The following is a 13,987-nucleotide window of genomic DNA, read 5'->3' on the forward strand; positions in this document are numbered from 1 at the left end:
TCGTGATCGTGGGTCGGTCGGTGTAGGCATCAAGTTCCCAGCGGTCGTTGGCGTTGTCGTGGGCCTGACTTGGCTCCCGGCGTCTTCGTCGCTGTCGCGGACTCGGCCTGTCCACTGACCTTCCCCCCCGAGCTCGTGACGATTTTCTTTTGTTTGCTTCCGACCGGGTCCGAAAAAGATCGACTAAATAAATAAATAAATTTTAGTGGACCCGAAAGTCCTACCCCCTCGAGGACAGAATCTCCCCACGATCAGGCGACAGAGAAATCGACAGAACAAGCGGGCGCGACGGGAGGTCGAACTCCCCCGGGAGCAGCTCAACGCCGGTCCTCCGCGACTCGCCATTTCACCGCCCCTACCAGCTTTTTCGGAGGAACCCTGTTCCTCACATCAGAATCGCCCCGTTATCATCTTGTCTTATCGCCCAGTTGTCCTACTCTCTCGCTCAATTGCTGAACATTCTCGCCCTATTTGCCGCGTGGCTCCGTTTCCCGTGGTCCCGGTTCGCGTGGTCTCCGTCAACCCTGATCCAGCCCGGTTCCTAGAACCTCCCGATTCCCCCTCTTCTTCCCGAAGTCCGTCCCCGACCTCCTCAACCGCCTCGACTCTCGATCTCGAGGACATAGGCGATCCCGAAACCATAACATTAGACTAATCTTAACTTCATTAATTTACATACACTTTAATTTTAAGCCCGATTTAATTTAGTTTACACACATATAACACCTACCCAAATTCATGTAATCACATTCTGATTTCAATTGTAATAATAGCGGGCAGGATGTTCATTTCCAAGTAGGTTTAAAGATCTTGCCCGACCACCCCCGCACCTATGTAACTCCCGCGATAACTACACACTCACACACACTAATGACATTCATTTCGCCTCCGTTCATTCATCTCAATTGCCTCACAATTTCGATGTTTTTTATGTAATTAATGTACAGCTCAATGTTATCAACAAATATCATTTTTATTGTAATAAATGTTTAGTTGTTAGTAAGGTTAAATTCAATGTTTTTTTTTTTTTTTTATTTTAAATAAGACCTCGCCCACAAATTACCTCCCTCTCTCGAAATTGCACGAGGTCCGATCCTGAGTTAAAGGGATTAAATTTTCTGACTCGAAAAAGGACCGACGATCGCACCGCTCATGAAAGGCGTCCTAACGTCTTTACGAACGTTGACCCGTGTTCTAAAATATTAATCTGCCCTTTTCAGGGCAACCAAATATTTTATTCGAGGAACATTCTCTTTAAGTTTGCAAATTATTTAGAAAAATTCGACATTACCTACATTATCTACGGTTCACTTGGCAGTACGATGCCTCGTAGCGTTCCACTGCTGGTCATTTACATTAGGCCGATAAGTCAGATTTGACGAGAGATGCCGTTCACTGTAAAAACATAACCTGTCTGATTGTTGTCATCGAGTACAGTCTCCGCATCTCCGGATTACGTGCGCTGTGTATGTGTAACGCGTTTCTTTCTTCGAATAATTTTTAGTCGCCGAATAATTAACCGGTAGTAATTAATAATATAATGAATCGATAGATTCGTTCGTAAATGCCTAATTCTATCGATCAAGTGCGTAAGTAAATCCGTGAAAGTGTTGATACGTGATACAATTTATAAAAGACGGAAAACTTCTGGTTGATTATTGTGATTGCGTGTGTGTTCTTTCTTCGAATAATTTTCAATCACCGATTAATCGGTAGTGATTAATAGTAATGAATCAATAGATTCGTTTATAAATCACTCAAGTGCATGGGTAAATCCGAGTATGTATCACGATACGTCATGACCATTTATAAAATAAAAAAACTCTGGCTTATTATTCGATGTGGATTTGTTACATGAGAACGTGAGGTGCGATCCACGATGAAATTATTCATCCGTCAAGCTACAGCAGTATGAAGACATCGAATCTCTACAAGGTAAATGAGTGAGTGAGTGAGTGAGTGAAAAGGACCGTGTATGTGCATAAGCAATTATTGAGATTCCATAAGTTCAGGCACTCGCAAGTCGTATTCTTGCGTAAAGATACATGGCAGTCTCGCGATGCGCTTATACTTGGCGCGAGACATTGCCGTGTCTCTTGATCAGCGCGTGTAGCTGATCGCAGCGAGCGCCCTACTTAACGCCCACGTCGGACGGTGAGTTGCGCCGCCCCTGCCTACCTTCTGTACGCGCCCCGTTATTGGCTAAATATTTTCTGCAATAATTCCAAAAGTAAGCTTCTGACAAAATTTTTGTAGAAGAAAAATCGACTCAGAATTAATTCAAGAATACGTCTTTAGAAGGACGCGGGGTTGTTCTAAATCACCCTGTATCGACCCTTAACGATTGGTAGGATCGGAGGGGTGGGCGCGTGGTAGCGGAACGACCGAGAGATCTCGGGGACTCTTCCGTCGGTCTTCGGCGTGATCAGTCACGTATATATGTAATCCGCGGTGCGAATAGCGATCAGCCGTCTGCCAATTAAGAATTGTTATTTCGAGGGGTTTCGACGATAAACTTGTCAACGCCGTATTAGACGGTGTTAGTAAAACAGTGTGAACGGGCTGCGTGGGCCGTTTTGTGGCGAACAGCGGCGTAACTTGTAACGTAAGTCCAACTAATGTCAATACACTTATATATCGCTTGATTATCTCTCTTTTCTTTTGACTTCTACAATATTCCTTGGGTCCTCCGACGGAACTCCCCTTGTGTTGTCTCATAATTGCTTGAAATTGCTAGCCGGCTATGGAGAATTAGGAGAACTAGATACGGAATATGAGTTTGTTAGTTCTCGCAAAACTAACTGGCGCCCAATTAATAAAGATAATTTTGTCGCAATTACTCAGAGCCTTGGTAGCCATTGACCCAGGCCGCGCCAGGTGTCGGCATTATTCATAAAATTAAATGTTAAATTCTGTCAAAAGGAGTCTCCGCCGGTCTCAATACGTAAAAACAAAGTGCCACTTTGATCTAAATCTACTTTATTTAACATAGGGTATACAAGGCATATGTAAACATTATTCTAGGTTTAACAACATATGCGCGAAATGTCCTGAAGATGATTTTATGTAGCGGTATTTTTTATAATAGTAAAATAATTTTTTTGAAAAAGTTATAAATTACATAAAATTATAAATTGCACTAGAAAATATGTAATAAAATTTTTTTTTATACTTATAACATTTTTGTGTTGTAAAAGAAATGTTTTTTTAACGGGTAAAGTTGCAGATGTACTGCCTGTTTGAGATCGCAATAATCATCATCGCGAAGCAATTACGTTCGGCTGAATGTCAGCGCATGCACGCTTGCGAGAAGTAATATTCGCGTCAAATGTCGCTAAAGAATTATCTCGGTAATATTCAGTATAGCATGGATCTTTCGTGATTAGCATTCTAACTTTAACATTGTTTTCAATAATAAGGTCAAGCTTTGTTCGACATTCCATACGACTCATCTGCGCTCACACAAAGGAAAGATCCATGCTATAAACAACGCATTCGAAAATATGTAACGACCGGTTCGAATCGTCACTTGGCACTGTGACGTATGCACGGTGACGTAGGCCGTCGGTGGCCAATCACCTCCCTGAAATCATCGGCAATTAGCCTGGAGGGAGGCTCGTCTCCGAGACGATAAAGGACCGCCGCTGCGCCGCGGAACCGATTTCGCTTGCAGATCACCGCTTAAACCGCTTTTCGTACACGACCGCTGTTACACCGCCTTTACCGCAAATTCGTGCTCGCTTGCTTGCGTCGCGTTGCCGTATAGCTTCAGTACGCGCTCTCGGTTCGTTGCTTGTGCTAAAAATACAAGGAACTCTGTACACCTTTGTAAATACCTGTATATATTTCATTTTGCAATTATAGACATTATTTTTTGTGTTACTCGCAGCGTCGTTTTTTGTGGTCGTCTTCCACCTCGCGCTTCCTCGCGCTACCGCGCGCTCTCGAACACTGCCTCACCCAAAAGTGGAATAAAAAAATTCGTTTCTGACGTATTTTTGGCTGCTGATAACGAATATCGCAATAAAATTTGGCGGTCGAACATATTGAAGCCGCCATTTTGAAAAAAACGTTGAAAAACGCGATTTTTTCTATATTTTTGCTTGTATAGTCAAAAATATGCATCGGATAAAAAAATGTTTCCAATAAAAAAGATAGAGTATTAAATTTCCTATAAAAAAAGTTGTAAAATTTTTTTCCTAATCTCAAAAGGAAGCTCATAAATGAGCGATAAATGTGACCATAATGCGTTTACGTTCGTATGCAAAGTACGTATGCTTATGAGACTCGCTGCATTTTCCACACACGAAATGCTTGTTAATAGTTGTCTATGCGTGCGTGTGTTTACCGAGTCCAAACCCTTTTCGGAATTTGTGTGTGTCCTGCTCTCGTCATCACCCAGGATCAACGACGTGGACGTAGCAGGATACTGATCCCTTCGGGGTGTTGGTTTAAAGTGAGTAATCCCCTTGCCTTTCACGTGTATGTGTGTGTGTGTGGGGGGGGGGAATGGGAATGGGTTTGTATCATAGCAGAGATCAGGACCCCATAGTTCGTCACTTCCACGGTATTTACCGACTTCAATTTACCGACTTCTGCTGTGTGTATGTGTGTGTGTGTGTGTGTGTGTGTGTGTGTGTGTGTGTGTCTGGTGAATGAAGTTGAGATTGAAGGACTTGTCACAGCAGCTACATAGGTTAGTTGATGCGCTTTAAACACTTGAATACTTTTAAAGCGCGTCATCTAACCTATGTAGGTTAGTGACGCGCTTTAAACAGTTAAATACTTTTAAAGCGCGTCATTTAACCTATGTAGGTTAGTGACATGTAGGTTAGTAACGCGCTTTAAAAATATTTAACTGTTTAATAATTTTTGTTAAAGCAGGGCACACACACACACACACACACACACACACGTGTGTATGTCCTGCTTTATAGAAGTTGTAATTTTTGTTAAAGCAGGGCACACACACACGTGTGTATGTCCTGCTTTATAGAAGTTGTGATTTTCGTTAAAGCAGGGCACACACACACGTGTGTATGTCCTGCTTTATAGAAGTTGTGATTTTCGTTAAAGCAGGGCACATACACACGTGTGTATGTCCTGCTTTATAGACAAGTTTATAGAAGTTGTGATTTTCGTTAAAGCAAGGCACACACACACGTGTGTATGCCCTGCTTTATAAAAGTTGTGATTTTTGTTAAAACAGGGCACACACACGTGTGTATGCTCTTCTTTATGGAAGTTGTGATTTAAAGCAGGGCACACACATGTGTGCCCTGAATATCATTTCGAATTACCAACCAAACAGTTGTCACGTGACGTCTTGGATGCGCGTGCAGCTACTGAGCATGCGCATATGGCTGCAGGGCATGTTCGTAGTCGCTACAGCTCGTCGACAGGTCTTATAACCTGATAGACGTCAACTTTAACCTTTAATATCTCGCTTCGCGGAACAGAGCGACACTTTTTCTGCTTTAAATAACTTTTCTTTTAATATACCAACAATTCACTGCTTTAAATAATTATAATTAAATAATAACGTACGGATATCTACTATCAGGCATTTTGTGTATGGACAATACAGCGAGTCTCATAAGCATACGTACTTTGCATACAAACGTAAACGCATTATGGTCACATTCATCGCTTATTTATGAGTTTCCTTTTGAGATTAGGAAAAAAATGTATACAACTTTTTTATAGGGAATTTAATACTCCATTTTTTTATTTAAAACATTTTTATCCGATGCATATTTTTGACTATAGAAAAAGTCGCATTTTTCGAAGTTTTTTTCAAAATGGCGGTTCCAATATGTTCGACCGCCAAATTATATTATGATATTCGTAATCAGCAGCCAAAAATACGTCGAAAACGTATTTTTTCATTTAATTTTGAAGTGAGGCAGTACATCTGCAAGTTTACCTTTTAACGTTTTTTAAACGTTTTTTTTTATTGCAAAAAACGTTTAATAAACATTTTTAAAAACGTGTAATCAAGGGAATAGATCTTTTTTTATTAATTAAAAAAACGTTTTTTCAACGTTTAAAACCTGTTTTTTTAATGTTTGAAAAACATTTTCAACGTTAAAAACAATGTTACTTTAACGTTTAAAAAACATTTTATTAACATTAGAAAAAACGTTTAAAAAACATTTTTTAACATTAGGAAAAACGTTTGTTAATGTTAAAAAAAGGTTTTTTTAACATTAAAAAAAGGTGTTTGTAATCAAAAAAAGGTGTTTGTAATCAAAAAAAATTTCAAAATTTTTACACCCCCCACACCGTACTCCCGAAACCGCTCGAGTGTAAAATCTGAAAAAAAATATAAATCAGAGATACTTAACCAATTTTTGTATTGTATTTGCTAAATACTCATTTTTTTTCATGTATAAACAAACATACATTTTTGTTATTTTTATTTATAAATACAAAACATGTAATTATAAAAGTATGTAACTATATGTAATTATAAAAGTATATAATTATATGTAATTATAAAAGTTAGAATAAGTAGCTTAGTTGGAAATTTCCAGTGTTTTCCCGTCGATTTTCAGAAATTTATCTCTTTATTATCGCTTTTGGAAGCATCACTACTTTTACTTGCATCGCAATCATCGTCGCTTTTCGTATATTTTTCTTCATCGTCGCCGTTATTGTTACATCTGTCTGCATCACAATCATTGTCGCTTTCCATATCTTCTTTCTCATCGCCGCCGTTATTATTACATCTGTAATAATAAAAAATAAACGTGTAGGTATAAAATATTATGAATACGGATGCCTCATTAATCACATACGAAACAAAACTCACTTCTTTTTTTGTATCCGTGAGGGGGCTTGAAACAACCATGTCCCGGCTTTCCTGCCAAATATAGTCTCATTAATTTTCGGGAATTTTTCGGCCACTATTTCTGTAAATAAATATTACATGAAAATATCGTGGATAAGATTAAATACATGTCTCACTTTAAAACAATGTAAGTTTACCTATCATTACTTTGTTGATACGATGTCCGGTTAATTTTTGTTTTTCTCCTCTTTGGCCTTTCCAATTAAAAAGAGATGCTAAATCATCGAATATTATTTGCATGACCGAATTAATCCTTCTTTGAAGGGTATCACCCACAACTTCTCCACGTAGTGATTCAATCTGAACATTTTAAAAAGCTGAGTTATTAATGTAACACGAAATATAAAATAAATGAAGTACTTATATTCTTACCAATCGAAAACGGTAAGTGTCGTCGTTCTTTAATTTTTTCTCAACGGCTTTAAATTCGTCCATAGTTAAGAGTGGAAATGTATCCATCAAATTTGAATGCTTTTTCAGCAAAGGTTGCTCTTTTGGTGCATTTTTATTATTGAGCAGCTCTGACTCTATGAAACTGTTAATAGTTTTATCTGTTACTTTTAGCATCAACTTGCATGACCACAATTGATCTGGAAAAGAAACGAAAAAAGCTTTTATTATCTCAATTTTGTTGTACATAAATAAATATAAATTTGATTGTAAAAAATTTCAATCAATAACATTAAGAATGGTGGAAAGTAAACAAATGGAAAGTTGTTAAAGTTTTTAAAAAGATTTATAATTTTTCTGCAATGTAGGATCTTATAAGGGGATTGAGTAATTTTTTTGTTTAAAACTGGAAATAGGTATAATATTTGTTTATGGTTAATACTTATAATACATAAAAAAATATTTTAAATCGGCGCCATATTAATTAATTTAGCAAACAGGATTTACTTAAATCGAATCAAGTCGGATACAAAATGGGAAACTAAAGATAACTTTGGTAGCAATGAATTGTAATTAAAACCAAATTGATAAAAGTAAATAAAATTGATAAAAGATCAACATACTGCCGAGAAAGCAGACTGCATCCGCAAGAGATTGCAATGTAACTTCGCCGTCACTAGTATATGCGCATTTGTGCGAAGCATTTGGGCTCATCTTACATCCCTTTTTATTATGAATATAACCGATGTTTTGTTTATCAATGCTAGCGGGGGAAATTGTAGTCTCGGCGATTTTCCACAAAGGGAAGTTGCTGCGTTATTTTTTCTTCACAAGGCAAACAGGCATTCTTCGTCGGTACAGGGAAAGATGCCAATTTTGGAATCGGTGGTACTACAGGCTGTGCTTTTTTTCATAACTGCATAATCTTCAGTATCGTCAATAAAATTATCAAACCGTTTGTTTGGCTTTTTCTTTCTTCTACCCTTTCCTTTTTCTTCTACGTCTGAATGCAGCGTCAAATTTGGATTTTTTGAAAGTTTTACGAGCATTTTCATGCTTTTAGTGTAGTTATCTGCAATCGCACGAATTTAAAATAACGACATCAATATGTATATAAATATATTCTTTTTTATTATTGGCAATATATATATATTCAAGCGAAAAAGGAATCGTCGGAATCGGCGGGCGCGAAGGAACTTGAAAGAATTAGTGACGGAGTTTCTCCGTCAAGAGCAAGAGAACGCCGGTCCCCCGCGACTCGCCACTCCACCGCCTCCACCTGCTCAACCGGAGGAACCACCTTCGCCGCCCCGTCAATTACCCCCTAATTTGCTTTCTCGCCCCCTTAATTATCGAGTGCTCCCCGACACCCCCGATTCTTCCCCCCTGTTCGAACCTTCATATTCCCCGATTGCTCGCGAGGAGCTTTCTTCTCCCGCGGTCTCGGATACCTCTACCGTAGAATTCGAAAAAGTACCGCAATTCCCTTCCCCGTGGAGCCAGGATCGTCTGGCCGAGGACTTGGAGTCTCCGAGAACTCCATCCCCCTCCTACTTTTCAGTTCCTGAGGAGCCCTCGCGAGAGGGCTCCCTTCCCCCACTTTCTTTTGAACCCCTCATTTTATTTCTCCCAACACACCAATCCTTTTCCTCCTGATTCCTTTACACTTGGTCCCTACAAGTTCGACCTGGTCGGACTCCGTTCCATCGTTGAAACCACCGACTCCCACGAAACTCGCATCCCCGTTTATTACCCGCAACAAGAGTTCCCCTACCTGTTTCCCATAACTGTTTTTTACCGTTCCACAGTCACCCTCGAGGAAGTGGTCGATCCCGAAAAGATAACCTTAGACTAATAACCTCTATAGCAAATAAAGTTTATTTATTCTAATTTTTACGCACTAATTTAATCAACTTACACGTATACACGTACACTTAGCTAAATTTATGTAACTTCATTCCGACTAATTGTAATAATAGCGGGCAGGATGTTTATTTTCAAGTAGGTTTTCCCTTAAAAATCTTGCCCGATCACCTCCGCACTTATGTAACACCCGCGAGAAGTACAAACACATACCTTACACATACACTTTCACTGTAACGTGTTTTCAATCCCGTGTTTAATTTGCCTAACTCTTACCTATTGTAATATCAACAGTTTACCTAACTTACACATTTGAATTTATAATAATTGCTTTATTTATGTTAAAAATCAATATTTCTATTTATTTGTAACCTAAGACCTCACACCTTATACACCCCTCTCGAAATCGCACGAGGTCCGATCCTGAGTTAAAGGGATTGAATTCCCTGACTCGAAAGAAGACCGACGATCGCACCGCTCACGGAAGACGTCCTACCGTCCCTACGGACGTTGACCCTTCCTGAGCTCTCGAAAGTGCGTTCGACTCGCGCCACGCGCCTCAGAGCGTGTACCTGCGAGCAATATTTTTAAGCGTCTAGTTGCGTCCTTCCTTACCCTGACCCCTCTGGTTAGCCTTTCCTTTGCTTCCTATATTTTCTTATTTTAATCCCGGGGTTGGACGTAACAAATAATTTGTGTAATGACTAATTTGTGTAATTGTTAATAAATAATTTTTTTGTTTTAGATTCGAAGATTTTAATTAAAATTTATTTATTATTTTCGCTTTTACCAAATAAATCCTTGAAAGTGAAAGTTGGCAAGAATTTCTTTAAACCAACCCAAGTTGAATCGCAAGAAAGTCTAGCACTTCATATTGAAGTATTTTAAAATATAAATAAATTGAAATTTTTCCCCTTTCTCTTTCTCTCTCTTAGAAATAAGATCTTACAATTAGTATTGCATTATTTTAGATTCCTGGTGATGTGTGGAAGAGGAGATAGAAAATAAAAAGAAAAAGCTTCAAAAATTTAGATTAACCTTGCAGTCTTTTATTCTCGTAGGACCTTCTTTAACAAAAATTCAAGCAATTTTTGTAAGAATTGATAACGTCTCGTATAAGCTGAAAACACTGTGTACAAAGCTGCAGATATCGCGGCCGATAAATCGCTTGAAGCGAGCGCGCGCTCCCGAGCGCGTGACGCAGCGACCACACGTTCTCGCAACGTGAGTGCACCGCGAGCTTAAGCCCACCCCGCTACCGCGACGCCCAATTACAAGCGCGCGCCGTGCAAAGACCGTAATTTGGCAAACGCTCATTCGCGCAATTCGTCTCTGGCCTTCTAGAAGGTTCATTAACGGCAAGCAATACCCCTCCCTGTACGGGGAACCTTCTGGTAGGTCAGAACCGATAAAAGAACCAACGGAGCGACGCTCGTAGCAGTCGTTCGCTAGATTTCCGCATTTAGCTGTTTCGCAAAATCAGTAATCTGTAATTTGAGAAAGTTAATAATTGTAATCATAGTTTGGTTAAAGTCTTCATTAAACGTTCAACCGAACATTCAGAGCTTACTTTCTACCGACCTTACTCCATTCCTCGCGACTTAAATTAAACTGAAAAATTCAAGAACACACTGTTTAAAGCTTTAGAAATATGTTTTATGAGTTTTATGGTCCTGGACTTGAAGTATCCATCTGCATCAGAACACATTTGGTATTTATTGCAAAGAACTGTTTTTGATATAGATTTACAAGGAGACAACAAAATTCCCATGATTTGTGACGTAATTAAAAAAATTTCTAAATAGCTTTTGAGTGTGCAATTCCTAATACATTATATTGAATTTTTGTTTTGATATTCTCAATGGGTGCATCCAGAAGCACGATCGCTCACTGAGCGCTCAATAAATACCCTAGATCCATCTACTGGATACAAACGCTTCCTGAGCTGCTCACGGTGAGCGCTCGCCACTTTCGTGAGCGTGGTTTTCTGTCGCTACTCCGCTCACTTTACACGCTCTCTCCAATCTTTGCGCCCAATTTAATATCCCTAAAGGTTAGTAACTAATATAATTCTTGTGCTATTGTTAATTTTATCTTTTAGTTGGAAAGTTAAGTTATTCTTTTTTGAAAATAATCAAAAAATTAATATATTAAGTAGTTAAACATTTTATTTACATGTACACATTTTTTAAATATAGTCTAACCTACAAAGTTGTGTGCGTGGTGCATGCTTGCGTGTGTGTGCGTGTGCGTGCGACGTGTGTATGTGTACGTGTTCGTGCGTGCGTGCGTGCGTGCGTGCGTGCGTGCGTCGTGTGTGTGCGCGCGCGCAAGCGTGTGTGTGTGTGTGTGTGTGTGTGTGTGTGTGTGTGTGTGTGTGTGTGTGTGTGTGTGTGTGTGTGTGTGTGTGTGTGTGTGTGTGTGTGAGATCTGTTCTTTATCATTATATTTTTAATTTTTATATCGCACTTTTTTCTGGTAATTATATTTTTTTAACAGTTTTACAGGTGGCAGGTAGTAAAGATTGAAATTGCGCAGATCTTTAAAGACGTAGATGTCTATAAAGTTTAAAAACAGGTAGATAGAGCTTATTTTATTTATATAATCCATCCATCCTCAGTCCTATTACTCGTGTCCGAGCGTGGTGACTTCTCTTCATATACATGTGTTGCGCACGTGGATTATACACATTGTATATGGAACCTACAGTTTAACGCCGATTTCGAACGGCATGCCGATAACGGCAATTTTTTTAGAGAAGTTTTCGTGGCAAGACATACTCTCGGTGGTTTGCCATTGCCTTCCGAGAGGAGAACGAGCGAATAAAATTTTCTAGCTTTACCGAGAATCGAACCCGGGACCTTTGGCTCAATAGACCAGTGCGCTGTCTACTAGGCCACGCTCGTTCTCTATTTTTTATATAATACATAGAGCCAAAACAAATTTATAGAAATAATATTATTTTTAATATTTAATGGATTTATATTCGCACACGCATATTCATATGTAACACAGGAAATATATATAAATTATATTATTTATATATTTAAATATATATATATATATATATATATATATTATATATATACTAGCTGGTGTCCCGGGCTTCGCCCGGGAGTCGTTTTTCTTTAAACTATTTCATTTATTCAGTAAAATATTCAAAAATGAGTATTATTATTAAAGAAATGTTGTTCATTAATACTTATTATTTCTCGAAAAATTTTAAGAATTTTAAAACCGGTTTTCAATTTTGTGTATTTTCTAATTTCCGTTAATTTTCAGATATTGGACCTTTTTTTTTGTTTCTCGTTGGAGGAGGAAAATGCCTAATGCATACCTTAAGGCCGGTCCCTAAGGTTATGCCGGACTTGCACCGGCTAAAAACCTCCCCCAGCCCCCACCCTCGGTATGATGTGTATAGTTACCCCCATTATTCGGTTCTCTTTTTTTTCTCCATAATTTACAAAATTTCTCGATATACCACATTTTTAGTAAAAAATGTATTTTTTCCTTCAATTAAATGTCCTTGTTTGTTAGTTTCTTCTATTTTTATTTTCACACTTCCTTTTTTTGTTGCTCTAGAAAATGCTACATAGAGTTGTCCATGTGCAAATACTGTATTTCGTAGATATATTCCTACCTTTTTTAATGTTTGTCCTTGGGCTTTATTTATTGTCATTGCAAATGCTACACGTATTGGAAACTGTCGCCTTTTAAGCTTAAATGGTAGTTCAATATCACTTGGTATGAAATCTATTCTTGGTAGAAATACAATTTCTCCTCTTGCTGGCCCTGTCATAACCTCCGCATAAATCAGGTTTTGTTTCAGTTCTCTTACAATCAATCTTGTTCCATTGCATAATCCTTTCTTTAAATTTATATTCCTTAAAAGTATTATTATGGCACTCACTTTTAATTTTAATCGATGAACTGGCATTCCACTTGGTGTCACACTATTTAAAAACTCCGTTGGAAAATTTAAATGTTCATGTTCTTCTTCACTCTCAATAGAGTCAATGGATAGATATTCTTTTTCTTCTCCTTCCATTAAATCTAAAATGTTGTCATTAATTTTAAACGTGTCCTCATTTTTTGGACAAAGGATCGCTCTATCTGGATTTTCCATTATTTTTTCCATAGTTATTTTTTCTCCAAAAATCTCTGTAATTAGTGATCCTTTACATAAAAATTCGTCTGGAATTTCTATTGTATCTTGCTGTAGTCCATCTGTATTCGTCAAGTTACCCTCTCCTAATTCCATTAGCCAATTTGCAAATTCTCTTTCCTCCCCTGTTCTCATATTTTCCTTAAGTTTAATTTGAATTACTTTCTTCCATATTGGATTGTGTTTTACAGTTGACTCAATTATAGCTGTTCTGTTTGCATGAGCCACTACAGGTAAATTTTGTCTGAAGTCTCCTGCAAAAAGAATTACTTTTGCTCCAAATGGTTTTGTATTCCTCATCAAATCTCTTAATAATTTATCGACTGCTGTTAGAGCTTGTCCTACAGTCATGCTCACTTCATCCCATATTATTAATTTCGCAGAGATTAATTCTCTTGCTTCCTGCGTGTTTCCTCTGATATTTGATTTCGTTGTCTCATCTATTGGTATTGTTAGTTTGAACAAACTATGATATGTTCTTCCTCCCTTTAAAAGTGTTGCTGCTATGCCTGTTGACGCACATGGTAAAACCACCTCTTTTCTTCCTCTAATTACACTTAATAATGTATTAAACAGGTATGTTTTTCCACTTCCTGCAAATCCGTCTATAAAAAATAACCTTTTGACTTCATTCTCATTTTCAATTGCTCGCATTACTAAATCGTACACGTACGTGCTTTTGCTCTGCATTTAATGTCAACAATAAATCTTCTCCT

At 38.1% G+C, this 13,987-nt stretch overlaps 1 protein-coding gene across 2 annotated transcripts in view; it reads right to left on the minus strand.

Annotated features, from left to right (window-relative positions):
- Positions 1-6,345: 6,345 nt before the first annotated feature.
- Positions 6,346-13,987, minus strand: part of LOC139822203 (uncharacterized) — a 283,165-nt gene continuing 275,523 nt past the window's right edge. Inside the window, exons 1-5 of one of the 2 annotated variants that reach the window (XM_071793826.1) lie at positions 7,867-12,029; positions 7,226-7,443; positions 6,991-7,153; positions 6,815-6,914; positions 6,346-6,731 (exon numbers count right to left, since the gene is read on the minus strand). In XM_071793826.1, the coding sequence (XP_071649927.1) occupies positions 6,554-6,731; positions 6,815-6,914; positions 6,991-7,153; positions 7,226-7,443; positions 7,867-7,957 (750 nt within the window). In that variant the 5' untranslated portion in view covers positions 7,958-12,029 and the 3' untranslated portion in view covers positions 6,346-6,553. Of the gene's footprint in view, positions 6,732-6,814; positions 6,915-6,990; positions 7,154-7,225; positions 7,444-7,866; positions 12,030-13,987 lie in introns of those variants that run through there. The other variant, XM_071793825.1, reaches the window with a different exon arrangement.

The sequence above is a fragment of the Temnothorax longispinosus genome, chromosome 11, assembly GCF_030848805.1.
Source record: "Temnothorax longispinosus isolate EJ_2023e chromosome 11, Tlon_JGU_v1, whole genome shotgun sequence".
NCBI lineage: Eukaryota > Metazoa > Arthropoda > Insecta > Hymenoptera > Formicidae > Temnothorax > Temnothorax longispinosus.